This window comes from Schistocerca nitens, chromosome 3, assembly GCF_023898315.1.
Source record: "Schistocerca nitens isolate TAMUIC-IGC-003100 chromosome 3, iqSchNite1.1, whole genome shotgun sequence".
Taxonomy (NCBI): domain Eukaryota; kingdom Metazoa; phylum Arthropoda; class Insecta; order Orthoptera; family Acrididae; genus Schistocerca; species Schistocerca nitens.
In genome coordinates, this window is record NC_064616.1 from 757,396,152 (window position 1) to 757,419,230 (window position 23,079).

Here is a 23,079-nt window from a genome sequence, read left to right on the forward strand (position 1 = left end):
TTCTTACATTTTTTTGGTCACTATTTCTGTTTGTTATGGCCTTTCCTTCACCTGAGGTATTCAAATTATTTTTCAAGCCTTTTAAAAATCTCGTGTATCAACTGTAATTATTGTCTGAATCATACTACTAATTAAGTGTGAAACAGCAGTGGAGTTTAATATACATGCACTGTTCTTTACATAGTATATGGGCATTAAGTGACAAATTACGTGAACTGTTTAATTCAATTACACACAGAAGTTACAATGAATGATACAATATTAGAAAAGGTTGAGTAAAATATGAAGAAGAGAATGAGTGAAAATAACCACTCACTATATGGTAGAGGCATCGCGTTGAATATAGGCACAAATAAGGAACATGGTACTTCAACTTGTTCTTTGGAGTGTGCCATTTATTTCAACTACATTACTGTGGATACTTATTTTTCTAATATTGTCTAAAAGTGATATTTTGAAAAGCAATGCCTTGCAATAAGCTACATACATATATGCCAAACTTTGCATGTAACTTATTACTAAGAACATGGCCATCGCTGTCAGGCCTGAACATTTGAGCAAGCTATCTTCAACAGGAAGACAATCCAATTAAGCACAACATATTTCTTTTTACTGTTCAAACTTTCATGATTAAAATTTTATTTTTTGCCCATTCAACTAGTCGATATTTATGACAGCTACTGTCTTATTCTGAATTTTATTGTCTATCAAGATAACCTGTTGGATGTGGTTATTTCTTTGCTAATTGCAAAAATTAGCATTTGGAATTTGCAAAATGAATGTAGCTGCCAGCAACTTCAGAGCAATATTCGTGTGGTTCAGAATATGTAGTATATATGTATTTTACTTCAAGATACAACAGTCAATTTTACTGCAGACAACAATTTATGAACATATGTATTAAACAAATTGTGTTCCAAACACCAATCAGTATACAAGTGTATCATATTAAGTTTCTTCAAGGTCTATCTTCTGAAAGCAATAGTGGGATATTTACAACATATTCTTAACTAACCACACATAGAGGAACCACAAAGTAAGCATGGTATGTCAGAAAGTGCTATAAGGATAGTGCAATCCCTTATAATTTTAGTTTATTGATCCTTACATTTACTTATACATGGAAAAAATATTGAAACTATTATTAAACAATAACAAATTCTGAGGTTTCAAAAACTGTATGGATTACATATTTTTATAGTAAGATGTTTAAAACTTTGTATAAAATGTAATTTCAAAATACTGTATATAAGTTTTAAGAAGTTTTGTACAAATCACAAAAATGTGTCTTAGTTAAAAAAAAGACTGATCACAAAAAAGCACACCAATATAAGGTGGAAAGTATGATTTTATTGATAAGCAAGTTAAGTGGGGTAATGTTTTATTTTCTTTTTTAGAAAAAGTACGCATTCCTTAGAAGAATTACAATGTCCTCAATACCAGTGATCAAACTCAAAACACTTAAAAATGAAACTCTTATACAGATTACCTTTTCCTTTTCCACCTTTTTACCGAAAATAAAAGACTGTTACACTAATGTAATTTTACTACTTCTTTCATAAACATTGATAACATTAAAAATCATTTAACAATTAAAGAACAACACATTTAACTAGACTACAAATATTGTCAATTTATTTCACACAATGTCACGTGCAACGTAAACACAAGAAGAAACTAAAATTACCTTTGAATAAATCTCAACAAATCAGAAGTAGAGTGGGTATTTTTAAAAAAAGAGGAGAAGAAGAAGAAGAAGAAGAAGGGAGGTAGCAGAGAAATAGGTAATCTCTTTCATAACAGCAGATCATTTATTCCTGGCCACCACCATAACCACAACACCAACCAGGTCCTACAGCTCCAATCTCTTTTTCTCATTTAATTCCAACACACAGTTATCCTGCATAGAAGGACTTTCATAACTGCTGTTAACGTAAACATTCATTTCCACTGCTGCATGTTTCAATACAATAATACATTTATACTGAAATGTTTGGTACTTAACAGTACTGTAATTCAATACTTTTATGCAGTCCTTTGATTGGTTAATTTTGAAGAAGGAAACAACTTTCAGGGATTGCCATTTGACATTGACAAAACAACTAATGAGTAGCCTTTAAGAAAACTGCTTATGGACAAGTAACCACAGATCAAATTGATAAAAATTATTGTGCAACTAGAAAATTAAAATAAGTTTCTAATGGTTACCATCAGTGCAGGGCAGCAACATTAAACAGCGCAATATGAAAGGGAAAGCTTAATACATAGTAACCGCGAAATGTATCACCAAACAAATAAGTTTGTTACACATATAAGCAGGGATATCACAAAATTTGGCCTTACAGCTCACATTCCTTATACTTTGTCAGAATGTGTCTACTAAGATATTAAATAAAAGCAAAAGGCGGAAAAGTGAAAGACAAATACAACACGTACAGCCACACTACCCTATAAGACCAGGAGGCATTTATTGCCTACAGGGATATTACATGGCATTTCTCCATCAACAAAATGATGTAATATTATTCCTCTTTACTCCTTTTGCCATCTATTGAGCCACAAGATGGGCTTATGACTCACTTCCCCTGTACTATATCATTATCTGTTAGTTAACATATCAACTAAAAGAGAAAAATCATAAAAGAAAGATTGGTTAGTGAAAGAAGAGTAACATACATATAGCAAACTACCCTAAAAGTCCAGAAGGCATTTACTGCGTAAAGGAGTATTACATGCCATTTGTCCTTCAACAAAATGGTGTAATGTTATGACTCACTGGCTCTCTTGCCACTTTTTGTTCAACAAAATGGGCTTATGACTCAATTCCCCTATACTTTATCATTATGTTAGTGAAAATATCAACTAAAAGTGAAAATCACAAAATTAGAAGGAAGTTTGGTTAATGAAAGAGAAGTAACATAAATATAGCAAACTACTCTACAAGTCCAGAAGACATTTAGTGCCTAAAGGAGTATTACATGCCATTTGTCCTTCAACAAAATGGTGTAATGTTATGACTCACTGGCTCTCTTGCCATTTTTTGTTCAACAAAATGGGCTTATGACTCAATTCCCCTATACTTTATCATTATGTTAGTGAAAATATCAACTAAAAGTGAAAATCACAAAATTAGAAGGAAGTTTGGTTAATGAAAGAGAAGTAACATAAATATAGCAAACTACTCTACAAGTCCAGAAGGCGTTTAGTGCCTAAAAGAGTATTACTTGCCATCTGTCCTTCAACAAAATCGTGTAATGTTATGACTCACTGCCTCTCTTGCCATTTTTTTTTTCAACAAAATGGGCTAATGACTCACTTCCCCTATACTATATCATTATGTTAGTGAACATATCAACTACAAGGGAAAAATCATAAAACTAGGAGGAAGTTTGGTTAGTGAAAGAGAAGTAACATAAATATAGCAAACTACTCTACAAATCCAGAAGGCATTTAGTGTCTAAAGGAGTATTACATGCCATTTGTCCTTCAACAAAATGGTGTAATGTTATTACTCACTGAACCTCTTGCCATCTGTTTATCAACAAAATGGACTAATGACTCACATCCCCTATAGTATGCCATTATGTTTTAACTAACGTATCAACTGAAAGTTAAAAATCAGAAAATTAGAGGAAAGGTTAGTTAGTGAAAGAAAATTACAATATATACAGCAACTTCTCTGTAATGCCAGAAGAAAGAGACCAATTACTAGTTAAAGGTATTTTACGTGGATCACTGCCATTCTTTATCAGAACTGTTAACTAACACATCAAGTATATGTAAAACCCTAAAAATTAATACAAAAGTTAGTTACAGAAAAATTTCAAGAGATATAGCGAACCACCTTTTGCAGCCAAAAGAATTTTGTCACACTTCACGAATCATTTTACCATCATCCACATTCCAATTTTCCAAAGAGTAGGTAAGGTCTTCCATTTGTAAGTTATGCAACCATATGGACTTGATGTGTATTAATTCCATGAAAATGTCTTGATCGCTAAAAACTTTATTTATTAAGTGGTTGAGTAATCATCATCAGATAACATATGTTTAGGAAAGTTCAAGCAACTGAGCAATACACGAAAATTGTACAATCTCGTGTACAATTGCTGTTAGGCGTATTTGCAAAAGATGTTATATGGAGACACAACATCTTTTGCAAATATGTCAAATGGCAATTGCACAGATATTGTATGTTTTTCTTGTACTGATCACTTGTATGAGCTTTCTTAAGCATATTTTATCTGATGATGACTACCCAAAATGTGTCATAAATAATGTTTTTAGCAATTACGATGTTCCCATGGAATTAATACATCACAAGATTAGATAAGGTTTCTCTACCACAAATTGGAGCTTACTTCCCTAATTGATGCAATGTTACCAAGGACAATAAAAGGTTATTTGCAATTACACTTTTACTTAGGAACTACAAAATGACTAATGATCACAAAATATCTAAGTTTACTCTGAATGACAACCACAAAGCAGACTAAGTAAAGTCAATCTCACCTCAAAACTGCTGAAACATAACACCAAAACATAATACACAGTTTTGTAGCAACCTTCACTTATTCTTTGAAAGCTATACCTTCTCCTTTCAGTACACATTCACGAAATTTGTTAGTAAATATATTAGATGAAGAGAAAAATATTAAATGCTAGTAACACTCAAAATTATAAATAAAGATAGAAAGAGAAGCTCACTATAAATTTACATTACAGATACATTAACACTTGTTCATAACAAAATCTATAGACTATGCACAACTGCAAAACATAAACTGCTACCTCTCCTATTTTTCAGTTACATGATGTGGTTGTGGTTATGATGGACAAAGTTATTTATGGACTAAAGATTTTTTACTGCAACAACAAAATTCTGATAAAAACTGTTTTGAGTTTGATTCTGGGCACTTATCGGTATGTCCCCATTACCTTTGTAAATGGACAGGTTAGAGCTGTAATAATCAACTATATGCACCTGGTACAAGCTTAAAATTTACAGTATTTCGCAGTGATTTCTGATACATATGTGATTTGGAATTACATGCAAGAAATCATCTTTCAGAATTTATTACAAATCTGGAGATTGTAGCATAAGTCTGCAAGGGTAGAAAGAAGACAAGAATCAGCTCCTACTTCCATTTCACACCACACATAGTGCATCTTAGCACATCACACTTAAAAACAAATAAATTGTTACATTATTGAGAAGTAGTACGGATAGTAAACCTTAAGGATACACAAGATCAGTAACAGAAATATATCTGCAGAGTCAATATGAAATATTTACCCACTGAAGATACACAAATTTTCTGAACAAACTTTCAACTTATAAAATATAGTGTGAAACTACAGACCACCCAAGCACAGGAAGGAGGGTGAGAGAGGAACAAAAATGAACATAAATCACACAGGTGTGTGTGACACACACACACACACACACACACACACACACACACACACACACACACACACACAGAGAGAGAGAGAGAGAGAGAGAGAGAGAGAGAGACTCAACAAAGATCTTCCTTCCTATTTGATTTGACTACTAGTCATGTAGAAGTAACCAAGAAATTATACAGGTAAAGGATTTCTCTATAAAATTTTTTTGCAAATGAATTATTATCTAGGACAGCTGCAAACAAATGCAGCAACTGTTATTCATCTGTATAACTTCTCACTTCAATACTACCATATTCAAATTTAACAAATTATTACATTATAACCCTTACAAATATTTATCAGAACTTCTTGTTATGATTATAAATGTCTTTTATGAAAATTTTCAAAAACTTCTACTGAAGCTGATATAAATAGCGCTTAAGTTTTGTAAAGAAATTAATAGGTTCACAACTGCCTCGGTAAATGAGAAATGAGGCAGGATGTGGGTATGGGGTAAAAACACGGTAATGGACATATACTAACAGAAACAGTAGGAAACTTTAGTTTCAACAGCGTATTTAACAGGCAACAAATTCACAAAATATTATCTGCATTTTACAGCAACTTGTGACAAATTATCCATGCCATACCACTCTGCAATGAGCATTTGATATATAGGAAGCATTCACAAACAGAATATCACATATTATGCTCAAGCACACTTTATCATCAGCAAATAGTTTTCAGTGCCAACAAGCAAACTTCCCTTAAGTTAATCGACACACTCAAAACTGTAACAATTTAAGATGCAACTATTACAGGTTTCACACTTCAACATCATTTAATAGAATATCAGAGAGTAAACAGTAAATTCCAGTGGTTTTCTTGTAGAAAAATTAGTATAAAACTTAATTACAATGATGTACGGAAGCCATACCTATGTCTGTTGATAGAACTTGCGAACAAGTTGTGTAAGATTCATGACTTCTCCATGACCCTTTGTTGGATCCATATTAACAAATTCTTCAAGATTGTGAGAACAAGCTGGAAGATAGAATGTAATATGACAATACAAAATAACTGTTCACATTTTTATCTTCATTATAACAACCAATACTTTTACTTTACAAAATTTTTGCTGTTGTTAGAAAATAACTTACAAGGAGTTGTGATAGGGGGATAGTCAGGTGGAACCTTCAACCAATCACCATCCAAACGTTTCATGTGTCTTCTGTCTGATGCAAAGTGTTGCAAAAATACTGGTGCTGGCACAACACGAAAATACCTAATACAAATAATAGATGTGCTTAAAATTTATCAATACAAATGATACAACTGAAAGTGTTTACAATGATAAAAATATCAAAATAAATTGAACCCCAGTGCCAAATGAAGGGCCAATTTGTTAAAAAATAACAGACGAGAGGATTGTTGTATGTTCAGCTCTAACCCTTTTTTGCAAAGTGAAAATTGTAACTTAATATAAAACTACTATTCAGACAGACATCACTGTCATGACCACAACTCAATCAAAATTTTACTTTCAACAAGCAGTTTACACATTTTAACCAGCCTCTGAGCCTTAATTTACTCATACAACCACTCTTACAATGGCATTAAACACAATCAGCTGCACTAACTTTAAGATGACAAAGAATGACCATATATTGAATGTTAGTTTTTGTTAACATCAATACAGGACATCTATACAGAATATGAACTTGCCATATACTCACATAATACGGCATGAGTACCCTAACTTGGATGGCCACAGAACAATGAAAATTACAAAGCTATACTCTGAGCAGTATTTAGTTGCAATTACTGTAATTATTCCATGCATACTGACATGTCAAGGAGTATGTAGATCACAAACAGCCATGCAGAATATCCAGACGTTTGGAATATCGTTTGAGGCTGTTCACAAGTTTTGTATGCACACAGCCCAACTGCTCTCTCAACACGAATTGTAATTTCTCTTTGTATCATATATGTCCAGGACATGCCATGCATACTCAAAATAAGATATGTACCTTAATCACTCAAAATAAGATATGTACCTTAATCTCCACAATCTTATTATAGCACAGGAGACCAGATTCATTTGTGCAACAATGCAGGAAGTAACTAGCTGTGTCAACAATGCAGGAGCATATGAATGGGAAATGCTACTGCATGCCAGTGTCACTTCCATTCAAGCTCTCTTAGGTCAGCTTTCACGGAGTGTTGTCTTGGCCCAAAACGCTCTCGGTTTAATGTAAGAATCAGTTTCTGTAGCATGCTCCTTGTAAACATTCATATGAAAGGTGCTCTGCTTTTAAGCAGTTGTTTAGTGGCTTATGATGTGGAGTTGTATGACAAAGTATTAATAGGAATAACAAGACTAGTTTGAATTGCAGTGCTTCTGTTCTTAAGTGACGAATCCTGAAAATTCAAGTGATAAGTACTACAAACCATCTTGCTATGACACCATCTGAGCACAATTTTTGTGTCTGGAAGCATGAGTGGGTGTTAGATCTGTTGTTGTTGTTGTTGTTGTTTTCTTCAGTCCTTAGACTGGTTTGCTGCATCTCTCCATGCAACCCAATCCTGTGCAATCGTCATCATCTCCAAATAACTTTCACAACTTACATCCCTCTGAATCTGCTTACTGTATTCATCTCTTGGTCTCCCTCTACAATTTGTACCCACCACACTTCCCCCAATACTAAACTGGTGATCCCTTGATGTCTCAGAATTTGCACTACAAGTCAATCCTTTCTTATAGTCAGATTGTGCCACAAATTTCTTTTCTTCTCAGTTTTGTTTAGTACCTCCTCATTGGTTACATGACCTACCCATCTAATCTTCAGCATTCATCTGTAGCATCACATTTCAAAAGCTTCTGTTCTCTTCTTGCAAAAACTGTTTACTGCCCATGTTTCACTTCATTTCAGACAAGTACCATCAGAAAAGTATTTGTAACATTTAAATTTATATTCAGTGTTAGCCAATGTCTATATTTCAGAAATCCTTTTACTTCTATTGCCAGTCTTCATTTTATATCCTCTGTACTTTGGCTAACATCAGTTCTTTGGCTGCCCAAATAGCAACACTCATCTACTACTTTCAATGTCTCATTTCCTGATCTAATTCCATCAGCATTTCTTTAATTAAACTACAGTCCAGTATCCTTTTGTTAATGTTCATCTTATATCCTCCTTTCCAGAAAAAGTCCATTCCGTTCAACTGCTGTTATAAGCTCCTTGCTGCCTCTGATAGCATTACAATGTGATAGGCAAACCTCAAAGTTTTTATTTCTTCTCCTTGAACTTTAATTCCTATTCCAAATTTTTCCCTTGTTTACTTTAGTGCCTGCTCAATGTACAGATTAAATAACATCAGCAACAGGCTACAACCCTGTCTTACTCCCTTCTCAACCACTGCTTCCCTTTCATGCCCTCTCGACCCTTATAACTGCAGTCTGGTTTTCTATATAAGTTGTAAATAGCCTTTCATTCCCCGTATTTTACTCCTGCTACCTTCGGAATTTCAAGAAAAGTACTCCAGTCAACAGTGTCTAAACCTTCTTTCTTCTAAGATAAGTCATAGGGTCAGTATTGCCTCTTGTGTTCCTCCATTTCTCTGGAACCAAAACTGACTTTCCCCAAAGTTGACTTCTACCAATTTTTCGATGCTTCTATACAGAATTCATGTTAGTATTTTGCAACCATGACTTATTAAAGTAACATCTACTGGGCCCTAATTCAACAAATTTGCAAGCTAGCTCATTCACAGGATAGCCTCACTCTCCAGTATCTCAGCAATGCGAGAAATTCATTAGGATGTATATTATTGCCCAAGATAGATAATTCAGGGCTCACTACACAATAAGAATTCTAATAAACATGAAACCATTTGCCTGTAACTGAAGATATGCAACAGAATTTGTGCACTGTGCACAATATTTGCTCACATAATGACCCCAAATTCACCACAATTTTCATTCCATTTTACTTTTGTAAATGGTAAAATGTTTGTCATTATTACCACAAAGGAATATGGTTAGTCATACATAAAGATTCATCTGGGAATGTAGCCCTGGTTCAGTGCCATTTCTTCCAATAACAATTTTCAGTATATCTCTGGAATCTGACAGTATGGGCAGATGGGATCAAGTGGGCATCTCAGAACACTGTCCAACATTTCGCAGTCATTGTCAAATAATTCTACAAAAAAACATGGGTGAGTGAAAAGTAGCAATTTTGGGCTCAAGCTTGTTCCATTGGAGTACTTGGAATATTTGTGGATCACCTCTGCTTCTTGTACACCTTCCAAAACATACACACACAAATGCACACATTTGGAAACTACTACTACTACTACTACTACTACTACTACTACTACAATAGGTTCCTTCTGTCAAAAGACCAGGCTTTTTTGCTACTCTCACTGCACTTCAAATGTTGGCAAGACAAATTCATCACAAATCAACTAACTGTCTTTACACAATCATAATCACTCATCTGACACCTTGTAACTCTACCTAAAGGCTTACAACAGTTGCAGCCCATAGGCATTATTTTTCAGAAGACGTGACCTCTAATTCTGGTGATGCGTGTACCACATATGTATGACATAAAAAGCACCATACAGATTCAGCAATTGACATGTCTATGATCACTGTCGACTATCAGGCAGTTTAGATACATGAGAAATGCAGGTTCACTGCATTCACCAGAGATGAATGACACAAAACAATCAGAAGACCAGTTAACTATTTAACCCTGAACCTTTGGATTTGTAATCAGGCACTTACACACCCTTTCCGCATACACACTGCCCAACAAAACAAGTCAAGTATCCAGAAGGAGAGGAGGAAATGAAACTACATGGGTTGAGAGGGTATGTGGTGTTATTTCAATGATTACAATATCCAGTCAAATTTAGATAGACTTAGCAGCACGAGCTCACTTACCAATATGGTATTGCACCCCCTGTGGCCTGGATTCATGCTCCAATTTAGTTAGGAAGGGTATAGTAAAGCCAATGTTTCCTCTAGTGAGGCAAGCTGGCCTACACCTGTTGTAACTGGCCCTCAATATCCCACACACTTGCACTGGGACCAATCTGAGGGCTGAGCTGGTGCCACAGATTTTATACTGGGGAAGATCGGGCATCTTGCTGGCCACTGGAGTACTTCATCATCATGCAGACAGTTCATAGAGAGACATGGTATGTGTGAATGAACACTGTCCTATTGAAACATGGCACTATGATACCATTGCATCAAAGGTAACAGGTGAGGATGTAGGTCTGTAACATACTGTTGTGCCATCAGTGATCCCGTAGTCACAACCAGCCACAGTCTGAGGTCATACCCAATGGTGTTCCACACCATGAAACATTGTGCTTATCCAAAACATTGGAAGAATGTTACCTCTTCACCATGTTGCCACCATTCTCACTGACAATGGTTATCTAAGGTAGTGCACAACTGCAACTCATTGCTGAACACAATTTGACACCTTAATCAAAATTCCATGCTTCCCAGTCATGCACCACTCCGAATACAAGTAATTTGTGGTGTGATATTAACAGCAGCTTACACACAAGATAGTCCAACACGGTGCCACTGTCACATCCAAATTCACCACAAATCTGGATACTGCATGATTCAACCAGCTGGTCAAATGGAGACCCACAATGGAGGACCCTTTTCAGTCTCTATCAGGTGCTGTTAATGTTGTCTCACACAATTACGTGGCATCTGTGTGTCCTTCACAGTGATCATCCCACATCTCATGCTGTTCACACCTCTTACATTCCCTACTAAACACATACAACACTAATGCACTCTGGTAGCCATTCTACCTATTACAGAGAATTGCACTTCTAATCATTCAAATATCAACTAACGGATAGTACTTAGTACACTTAGTTACATTGGCACTGGACCTTATCTTCTGGGTGCTTCATCTTTTTTGTTGGGTAGTGTATTTAATAATACAAATTACAGAATGAAATGTAATTTGTCACTTAAAAAAAAAAAAAAAGAAAAAAAAACTGTGGGCTATTAAATGTATTCAAATAAGCAAAGTGGAGATTCGTTTTCCACTTTTTGAGAACAGGGAGCCCCAGAAACAAAAGTAATGATTTTTACGGGTGTGGGTTAGTGGCACTTTCCTCTTAGTGCTGTGGCTAAAATGGTAAAACTGTCTCCATACTGACTGTATCAGACATACTCTCTTCATTCCTGTGCAGAACTGGTAAGCATAATTATTATGTAGCTGTTAATTTGAAGTCACAGTCCTTAAAGCTGTCATATATACCTTCAGCTGATATGATGAAAATAATAACAAATAACAATGATAATATGCTAACTCTGACTAACAATTTGAGTACATGCCACCATCCTTCGCTATTAGAAAAAAGTTTTAACATTCTTGGCATTTGTTAAAGGACAATTTCTAAACACCATGTGCACACTTTAAACATTTATTAGCCAAACCAGTACTCATGTGTACAACCCAGCAGTCAGTGGCATCTGGTAATGAGGACACCAAAAAATTTCATGTGTATCTAGATCTAGAACAGGAAAATTGTATACATGACAGCAGAAACCTAAATCTACCAACATTATTAATCTCTATATCAATGACATGCATGTCAGTTATAACATCCTGAGACACTTGTGTCACTTATAACACTCTTACAACAAATTGAAAGAACATAGTTACAGAACAACATGAATATATATTAAGCTCGGTTAAGGATCTCTCCACCTCATGCATGAAGAATTGTCTATTTGACCTGAAATGTTGGATTACCCTTGGATCCAAGTCCAAACTACCAACCTCATTATATGACAGTGATTTAGCATTAAGGCCAACTAGCTCAATATGTAATTTGCAACAATAAAAATCAGTTTTTATCTATTTTGTATACATTTTTACAATTTTATGCCTAAGTCCCAAGCCATTGGCAAAAAAGGCACAGGTGACTCCTGTATAAAAGAAGGGTAAAAGACTGGACCCGCAAAATTACAGACCAATATCTTTAACCCTTTACCTACTATGAGGCCTCAGAGGGCTGTCCGTGATGTTTAATATTGTCTCTATTAGTAACCATATATTTTATTTCAATGAAATTTTATGACTTTCCCTAATTTGTCAAATTAGTAATAATTTTGGAAAAAAATATAAAAATTTACACATGGCTTTGTGTTAAAGTGTTGGTGTATGTTTCCTTCCGCACGGGCATCACAGACAGTGCGATCAGAAGCAATTTTTCAACATCCAGATGTCTGTGTATGCAGGGTCTGTTACACCATTTGCCACTGTTGACTATTGTGGTGCATTATTTCATAACAGTTGTCTGTTCTATAAACTGAAAACGTTTTGGAGAAGAGGATTATCACATGAGGAGATAAGGGAATCGTTTGAGCAGCTTTCTGTTTCTGGTGAATGTGAATCTTCCAGTGATGACAATAATAAGGTTGATGTCACTGAAAACTTAGAACTACACAAAGAGGATGATCATGAAAAAGCCCTTTACAAAGGTGAAGAAGACTAATTTAGTGCAAATTCTGGTGAGTGTGACTTCCCATGTTTTTTTTTTTTTTTTTTAGGGTGCACAACTACAGTGGTCATTAGCACCCAGACTAAATTATGAATGCACTGCGAAGCTTGTTTTCAGTAAGTGTAGACCAATCGGCTTGCCACAGAGATAAAATGCGTTGACAAATGACCCTGCTAAAATCAGATGAAGGCACACAACAAGAAGCTGTCTGAGGCTGGAGGGCCGAAGCCTTGGCCACGGCATCTGCAGCTTCGTTCCCAGGGATACCGACATGGCCAGGAACACACATAAAGGTAACCAGAGAACCATCATCCGCCAGCTGCTGAAGAGAGCGTTGGATGAGGTGCACGAAAGGGTGAACCAGATACGGATCACTGAGGCTCTGGATGACGCTCGGGGAATCAGAGCAGATGAAAGCAGAATGTCGGTGGTGGCGGATGTAAAGAACAGCCTGATAGAGGGCAAATAGCTCAGCTGTGAAGACCGAACGATGGCCATGGAGCCGGTATTTGAAATTGTGTGCTCCGACAATAAAAGAACACCCGACACAGTCATTGGTGTTAGAGCCATCTGTATAAATGAAGATCGTAGTAAGGAACTTCGAACGAAGTTCGACAAACCGCGAGCGGTATACCGAAGCTGGGGTAACGTCCTTTGGGAGCGAGCTGAGGTCAAGGTGAACCTGAGCCTGGAATCAAGGTGGCGTTTGGCTCTCGCCTACTCTAAAGTTTGCAGGGAGTGGAAAATCAAGTTGCCGAATGAGGCAACGAAAGCGAACTCCAGGGGGTAGCAGGGCAGATACATACAACCCGTATTGATGGTCCAGGGAGATGTCAAAAAAGGAACGATAAGATGGGTGGTCGGGAATTGATAATAGCTGACAAGCATACCGACAAAGCAGTATATCACGCCGGTAGGTTAGTGGCAATTCGCCGGCTTCAGCATGAAGACTCTCGACAGTACTAGTATAGAACGCTCCGATCGCAATACATAACCCCCGATGTTGTATAGAGTTGAGGCGGCGTAAGATGGACGGTCGTGCAGAGGAGAATACAAAGCTCCCATAATCCAGCTTTGAGTGGACGATCGACCGATATAGGCGAAGTAGGATGGTTCGATCCGCTCCCCACGACGTACCGCTGAGAACATGGAGGACATTTAGGGAATGGGTACAACGGGCAGCCAAATATGACACATGTGGAGACCAGCTAAGTTTCTTGTCAAATGTAAGACCTAAAAATTTTGTTGTCTCCACGAATGGGAGAGCAAAAAGACCGGAATGTAAGGACGGTGGGAGAAACTCTTTGTAGCGCCAGAAATTAATACAGACCGCCTTCTCGGCAGAAAAACGGAAGCCATTGGCGACACTCCAGTAGTAAAGACGGTCAAGACAACGATGAAGACAGCGCTCCAGGAAACATTTACGCTGCGCGTTGCAGTAGATGGTAAAATCGTCCACAAAAAGGGAGCCTGGTACATCAGCTGGGAGGCAATGCATTATTGGATTGATCGCTATGGCGAAGAGAGCGACGCTCAAAACTGAGCCCTGTGGCACTCCATTCTCAAGGCGTCGGACAGGACAGAACCCACACATACCCTGAACTTTCTATCCATTAAAAATGCATGAATAAAAGGAGGGAGGCGACCATGAAGGCCCCATGCATGCATGGTGCGGAGAATGCCCGCCCTTCAACAGGTGTCTTAAGCCTTCTCCAAATCAAAGAACACAGCCACTGTCTGGCGATTCCACAAGAAGTTATTCAAAATGGAGGTCGACAAGGTAACCAGATGGTCAACAGCAGAGCGGCGCCTACGAAATCCACGTTGTACATTGGTAAGTAGGCGTAGAGATTCGAGTAGCCAAACCAAACGAGAGTTAACCATTCATTCCATCACCTTACAGACACAGCTGGTAAGGGAAATGGGTCGATAACTGGAAAGCAAGTGCTTGTCCTCGCCCGGCTTAGGAATTGGGACAACAATAGATTCGTGCCAACATGTGGGAACATGACCCTCAATCCAGATGCAATTATAAATACGAAGAAGAAAACCTTTACCCGCAGGAGAAAGGTTCATCAGCATTTGAATATGAATAGAATCAGGCCCCAGAGTGGAGGACCGTGACCGGGCAAATGCACTTTCGAGTTCCCACATGGTGAATGAGGCATTATAACTTTCATGATTCGAGGAGCGGAAGTTAGGTGGCCTTGCCTCCTCTGCCTGTTTTTGGGGGAGGAAGGCAGGGTGCTAATGAGCGGAGCTCAAAACCTCTGCAAAAAATCGGCCGAAGGCATTGGAGACATCCTCAGGGGCCACAAGCACGTCACTCGCGACCGTCAAGCCAGAAACTGGTGAGTGGACCTTAGTGCAAAATAGCCGGCGCATGCTACCCCAGACAACAGAAGAAGGATTAAAACTGTTGAAGGAGCTTGTGAAAGCAGCCCAGCTGGCTTTCTTTAATAACATGACGACACTGCGCATGTAATCCTTTATGACTAACACAATTCGCCATCATAGGGTGGCGTTTAAAGGTGCGTAAAGCATGTCGACCAGCACGTATAGCGTCTCTACATGCTGCGGTCCACCAGGGGACCGGTACGCAAAGTGGAGAAGAAGTAGTATGATGGATGGAATATTCAGCAGCAGTGAGAATGACTTCCGTGAGGTGTGCGACCTGACTATCGCAGCTTGCGAAGTTTTGATCCTGAAATGTCACCCTGGAAGAGACAAGTCCCCAATCTGCTTTGGAGATGTTCCAACTAGTTGAGCAAGGAGATGGGGTATGATGCAGGAGATGGATAACACAATGGAAGTGGTCACTCGAATACGTTATCAGAAAGAGCATACCACTCAAACCGACGTGCAAGTTGGGTAGTACATATAGAGAGGTCTAAATGGGAATAGGTGTGAGTTGTGTCCGAAAGAAAAGTAGGGGCGCCAGTATTGAGGCAGACAAGATGGAGGTGGCTGAAAAGGTCTGCTAACAGGGAGCCTCTCGGGCAGGAAGCTGGAGAGCCCCAAAGGGGATGGTGTGCATTGAAGTCTCCAGTCAACAAAAGTGGTGCAGGTAGTTGAGCAATAATTTGCATCATGTCTGCCCTAATAACGGCAGATGATGATGGAGTGTAAACAGTACAAATGGAAAATGTGATAGTGGGGAGAGTAATTCGGACTGCAACTGCCTGCAGATTGGTGCGCAATGTGATGGGATCATAGTAGATATCATCCCAGACCAGCAACATAACCCCTCCATGAGCCGGAATAACTGCCAATGGGGTAGGTCAAAATGCACAGAGGTATAGTGTGCCAAGTCAACACGATCGCATGGACGTAGCTTCGTTTCCTGGAGAGCTACTACGAGTGGACAGTGCAAGCGTAGCAGCAACTTTAAGTCCTCTCGGCTGGAGCGAATGCCATGAATATTCCAATGAAGAAGTGCCATCGTGAGAAGAAAAAGAAAAAGGAGAAGCAAGAAGGGGTCACCTCGAAGGCCGTTGAGGGCCCGGCTTCGAGCGAGCGCTGCTGCTGCTATCAATAGGCGAAGAGTCATCTTCCATTTTTTCAAGAGGTTTGTCGGCCACCATGTTAAGATGGTTGGGAGGGGGAGCTTCCTCCGCCGGTGAACGGCCAGATGTTCGGCTACCAATGGTGCGGCCAGGCGAAACGGATGACGGCCTGGGGCACAGACGAAACATGCTGTGGTGGAGAAGGAGAACTTTTCTTCCTATGAGCCTTCTTGGAAGGTCGTTTAGTCGAAGTACTGGTCGAAGGCTGGGAGTTCAGGGTATGTAAGGAGTCTTCACGGGATGGTTCCTTCTTGAAGGCCTGTGCATCTGACTTCTGGGTCTTAGTCTTGGCAGAAGCTGATGAAGGTGCTTGTGTCTTAGGGGTGATGGGAGGAAGAGGAGACGTTGACCAGGCGATCTTAGCACTGGCCAAACGGACGACCGTAGCACTGAAGGTCAGATCGCATGTCTGCGTCGATACCTCCCTGGTAGGCTGAGGAGAGGTGAGGATGGTACTGCATTTCCCCGCTGGGAGCAGCGTGGGCTTCCTACTAGGAAAAAGCTTGCGAGCAGCCGAGGTGGACACTTTCTCTTTGACCCAAATTTCCTGTATACAGCGTTCATCCTTGTAGATGGGACAGTCGCGAGAGGACGCCGCATGGTCACCCTGACAGTTCATGCAATGAGGAGATGGAGGTAGACAGTCACCCTCAAGGGCGTCCCTGCCACAAGTGACGCATTTAGCCGCATTAGAGCAAGACTGGCGGATGTGATTAAAATGCTGACACTTGTAACAGCGCGTAGGTGTCGGGACATAGGGGCAAACAGAAATAACCTCATAGCCCGTTTTGATGCGCGACGGCAGCTGAGCACTATTAAAGGTCAAGAAAAGTGTCCGGGTCGGACAAGGTCATTGTCAACCTTGTTCATGACTATATGGACAGCCGTCATGCCCTGCTCAGCGAGGAAAGACTGAATCTGCTCATCGGTCAATCCGTCAAGTGATCTAGCAGATACCACACCATGCGACGAATTCAAAGTGCGGTGAGCCTCCAACCGGACAGGGAACGTGTACAGGAGCGTGGCCCAAAGGAGTTTTTGTGCCTGAAAGGCGCTCTCAGTTTCCAAAAACAAGGTACCGTTATGCATCCTGGTACAAGACTTGACAGGTCCGGCTATGGCACCTACGCCCTTCTGAATAACGAAAGGGTTGACAGATGAAAAATCCTTTCCGTCCTCAGATCTAGAAACTACGAGGAACTTTGGGGCAGGCGGTAGTACTTTTGTGACTGGTGGCTGGTCAAGTTTCCGTTTTTGGGCAGAAGTCGAGAGAGAAGATGAAGAGAAATCCATTGCGGATGAATCCCCCATGATTGCCAGTGTCTCCGATGGCGCGTTCCTTCCTTGTGGGGACCCTCTCAGAGGGCACTCCCGCCTTAGGTGAATGTTTACACCTCAGGTCACACCTCCAGAGAAACGGACGGAGGGACCAATCGGCATGGTTGGAAGGTGTCAGCTCGGGAAATCACCCCTCCCCGGGCCTGGCCTTTACCAGGGGGTACGCACGGGCCCTACTTGTCTACTCAGGGCGGGGAATTACACTTTACCCCGTCACCGGCTACGCGCGCGAACATGTGGATCGGCCTTCAGGCACGCACAGGGAGGAAAGAAGAATAGGAAAAAAAAGGAGAGAGGGAGAGAAAGGACAGACTGTCTTAAACGCCGAGGCGGAGACCATAAGGTGGACAAGAAGGCAAGGTAAAAAGTAAGGAAGACAGTGAGAGTGGGAGAAGGACAAAGAAAGGAAACAAACAAACAAACAAACAAACAAAGGAAGGAAGAAACCAGAATAAGCGAAAAACCAAAATGACCACAAATGTTAAGTCGTTGAACCGTCCGTTTCCGGACGCAGGCGCAAACTACCACCTTGAGGGGGAGGGACTCCTTTTAGTTGCCTCTTACGACAGGCAGGAATACCCCGGACCCGCAGGGGGGCCCCGAGGGAAGTGTGATAGGATAGCTGTTAATTTCTGTATACATAAATGATCTGGTGGACAGGGTAAGCAGCACTCTGCAGCTGTTTGTTGAAGATGATGTGGTGTATGGGAATGTGCCACAGTTGGGTGACCATAGGAGGGTACAAGATGACTTAGACAAAATTTTAGTTGGTGCTAGCTAGTTCTAAATATAGGAAAGTGAAAGTTAATGTGTACGAGTACGAAAAACAAACCCATGATGTTTGAATACAGCATTAGTAGTTTGTTGCTTGCTACAGTCACTTTGATTAAGTATCTACATACAACGTTGCAAGCAGTATGAAATGGAATGAACATGTAAGGATTGTAGTAGGGAAGTTGAATGGTCGACTTCAGTGTATTGGCAGAAATTTATGAACGGTTGGTTCATCTACAAAGGAGATTGAATATACGACACCTGTGTGAGAAACTGTTAAGTACTGTTCAAGTATATGGGATCTGCGCCAGGTCAGATTAAGGGAAGACATCGAAGCAATTCAGAGGCAGGCTGCTATATTTGTTACCAGTACGTTCACACACACACACACACACACACACACACACACACACACACACATTATGAAGGTGCTTCGGGAACTCAAATGGGGAATCCCAGAAGGGAGGGTGACATTCTTTTCAAGAAGCACTAGTGACAAAATTTAGAGGAATGGCATTTGAGGCTGACTGCAGAACGATTCTAGTGCTGCAATGAACATTTCCCATAATGGCCTTGAGGATAAGATCAGAAAGATTGGCGATCATATGGAGACAGACACACAGTTGTTTTTCCCTTGCTGCATTTGTGAGTGGAACAGGAAAGGAAATGGCTAGTAGTGGTACAGGGTGCCCTCCACCACACATCACATGGTAGCTTGAAGAATATGGGTGTAGATGTTACTGCTAGTGAACTTCTCAAACTAGCACTTCATATGTACATTTTGCTAAGGCTCTGAGATCGAAGTTTAGTGTGACAGTAAAGTCACATGGTCGTGTATAACAGTTGCATGTGAAATGAAGTTAATTGTTGGATGTTTTTACTGGCAACCTGATTCTGCTGTGACAACTGTAGAGTCATTCAAAGAAGGTCTACGGTCAGCATTGTGTAAATACCCAGATCCTGCAATACTAGTTGGAGGCGACTTTAACTTGCCACGTATAGACTGGGATGTCTATGGGTCCATTGTGTGTAGGGGGCAGGTGGCAGTACAGACAGACAGTCATGTGAAATACTTCTGAAAATGTTTTCTGAAAATTGACTTCATCAGCTAGCTTGGCAGCCCACATGCAATGGAAATATCTTAGACATTATAGCTACAAACAGACTGGACCTTATTGACAATGTCAGTATAGAAATGGGTATTAGCAATCATGTCATTATAGCAACTACAATTACTAAAGTTAATAAATCAGTCAAGAAGGCTAGGAGAGTGTTTCTGCTAGATAGAGCACATAAGCAGTTATCAGCATCTCACTTGGACAGTGAATTGGCATCACTTAGTTCCGGTAAGATGGATGTAGAGGAATTATGGGCAAAGTTAAAGCAGATTGTAAATCATGGTCTGGAGAGTTATGTGCCTAGTAAGCAGAGAAAGGATGGAAAAGGCCCACCACAGTTCAATAAAGAAATTTGCAATACAAGAAATTATTCACCTAGTTAAGGGAGACAAAAATTTAGTAGTCATGGGGGACTGGAATGTGATCGTAGGGAAAGGAAGAGAAGGAAAAGTACTAGGTGAACATGGAATGGGGTAAGTAATGAAAGAGGAATCCGCCTGGTAGACTTTTGCACAGAGCATAACTTAATCATAGCTAACATTTGGTTTAAGAATCATGAAAGGAGGTTGTATACGTGGAAGAGGCCTGGAGACACTGGAAAGTTTCATACAGAGATTTAGGAACCAGGTTCTAAATGTTAAGACATTTCCAGGGGCAGATGTCGACTCTGAATACAATATTTTGATTATGAACTATAGATTAAATCTGAAGCAACTGCAAAAAGGTGGGAATTTAAGGAGACGGGACCTGGATAAACTGAAAGAACCAGAGGTTGTAGGGAGTTTCAGAGAGAGAATTAGGGAATGATTGACAAGAATGGAGGAAAGTAATACAGTAGAAGACGAATGGGTAGCTTTGAGAGACGAAATAGTGAAAGCAGCAGATGATCAAGTAGGTAAAAAGACAAGGGTTAGTAGAAATCCTTGGGTAACACAAGAGATATGAATTTAATTGATGAGAGGAGAAAATATAAAAACACAGTAAATAAAGAAGGCAAAAGAAATAAAAATGTCTCAAAAATGAGAACAACAGTAAGTGCGAAATGGCTAAGCAGGGATGGCTAGATGGCAAATGTAAGGATGTAGAGGCATATATCGCTAGCAGTCAGACAGATACTGCCTACAAGAAAATTAAAGAGACCTTTGGAGAAAAGAGAACCACTTGTATGAATATCAAGAGCTCAGATCGAAAACCAGTTCTAAGCGAAGAAGTGAAAGCAGAAAGGTGGAAGGAGTATATAGAGGGTCTATACAAGGGCAATGTACTTGAGGGCAATGTAATGGAAGTGGACGAGGACATAGATGAGGATGAAATGGGAGAAATGATACTGCATGAAGAATGTGACAGAGCACTGAAAGACCTAAGTCGAAAAAGGCCCTGGAGTAGACAACATTCCACTGGAACTACTGACAGCCTTGGGAGAGTCTGCCATGACAAAACTCTACCATATGGTGAGCAAGATGTACGAGACAGGAGAAATACCCTCAGACTTCAAGAAGAATAAAGTAATTCCAATCCCAAAGAAAGCAGGTATTGACAGATGTGAAAATTACCAAACTATCAGTTTAATAAGTCACGGCTGCAAAATACTAACACAAATTCTTTACAGACGAATGGAAAAACTGATAGCCGAAATCGAGGAAGATCAGTTTGGATTCTGTAGGAATGTTGGAACACGCGAGGCAATACTGACACTACGACTTATCTTAGAAGAAAGACTAAGGAAAGGCAAACCTATGTTTCTAGCATTCGTAGACTTTGAGAAGACTTTTGACAATGCTGACTTGAATACTCTCTTTCAAATTCTGAAGGTGGCAGGGGTCAAATACAAGAAGCGAAAGGCTATTAACAATTTGTACAGAAACCAGATGGCAGTTATGAGAGTCGAGGGGCATGAAAGGGAATCGGTGGTTGGCAAAGGAGTGAGACATGGTTGTAGCCTATCCCTGATGTTCAATCTATATATTTAGCAAGCAGTAAAGGAAACAAAAGAAAAAAATGGAGTAGGAATTAAAATAAATGGTGAAGTAATAAAAACTTTGAGGTTTGCTGATGACATTGTAATTCTGACAGAGAGAGCAAAGAGCCTGGAAGACCAGATGAACAGAATGGACAACGTCTAGAAAGGAGGATATAAGATGAACATCAACAAAAGCAAAACGAGGATAATGGAATGAAGTTGAAGAAAATCAGGGAATGCTGAGGGAACTAGATTTGGAAATGAGACACTTAAGGTAGATGAGTTTTACTATTTGTGGAGCTACGTAACTGATGATGGTCAAAGTAGAGAGGATATAAAATGTAGACTGGCAACGGTAAGGAAAGTGTTTCGGAAGAAGAGAAATTAGTTAACATTGAGTATAGATTTAAGTGTCAGGAAATATTTTCTGAAAGTATTTGTATGAAATGTAGTCATGTGTGGAAGTGAAACATGAACGATAAATAGTTTAGACAAGAAGAGAATAGATTATGTAACTAATGAGGAAGTACTGAATAGAACTGGTGAGAAGAGAAACTTGTGGTGCAACCTGACTGGAAGAAGGGATTGGTTGGTAGGACATGTTCTGAGGCATCAAGGGATCACCAATTTAGTATTGGAAGGAAGCGTGGAGGGTACAAATTGCAGAGCAAGACCAAGGGACGAATACACTAAGCAGATTTAGAAAGATGTAGGTTGCAGTAGTTACTCGGAGATGAAGGAACTTGCACAGAAAAGAGTAGCATGGAGAACTGCAACAGACCTGTCTCTGGACTGTAGACCACAAAAACAACAACAACAGCAACAACAAAAAACAACCCGAACTTTTGTTAGCTGCAGAATCCTCAGTTCAAATATAATAAACTTTCTTGAGACCGAGAAGCATATGTCCACCAACCAGCATGGTTTTAGAAAGCAATACTCGTGCAAAACTCTGCTTGCCCTTTCCTCACATGACATACCGAGAACTATGGATGAAGGGCAACAGGCAGATTCCATACTTCTACATTTCTGGAAATAATTTGAAATGGTGCCCCACTGCAGGCTGTTAATGAAGGTACAAGCATATGGAGTGAGTTCAGAGATATTAGAGTGGCTTGAAGACTTCTTAAATAAGAGAACACAGCATGCTGATTTGGCGGAGAGGGTTGGCAGCAATCTGTGGTTGTTTGCTGATGGTGCCATGGTGTACGGTAAATTATAAAAGTTGGGTGACTGTAGGAAGATAGAAGAAGACAATAGAATTTCAGTTGGTGTGATGAATGGCAGCTAGTCCTAAATGTGGAAAAATGTAAGTTAATTCGGATGAGTAGGACGACTCAACCTGTAATGTTTGGATACAGTATTGCTAGTGTCT

At 39.6% G+C, this 23,079-nt stretch overlaps 1 protein-coding gene across 1 annotated transcript in view; it reads right to left on the minus strand.

The window, feature by feature from the left end:
• Positions 1 to 5,828: 5,828 nt before the first annotated feature.
• LOC126249751 (protein N-terminal glutamine amidohydrolase) overlaps positions 5,829 to 23,079 on the minus strand; it is a 73,511-nt gene continuing 56,260 nt past the window's right edge. The window contains exons 4-5 of the mRNA XM_049951431.1: positions 6,549 to 6,673; positions 5,829 to 6,432 (exon numbers count right to left, since the gene is read on the minus strand). Of these exons, the coding sequence (XP_049807388.1) occupies positions 6,326 to 6,432; positions 6,549 to 6,673 (232 nt within the window). The 3' untranslated portion in view covers positions 5,829 to 6,325. The remainder of the gene's footprint in view (positions 6,433 to 6,548; positions 6,674 to 23,079) is intronic.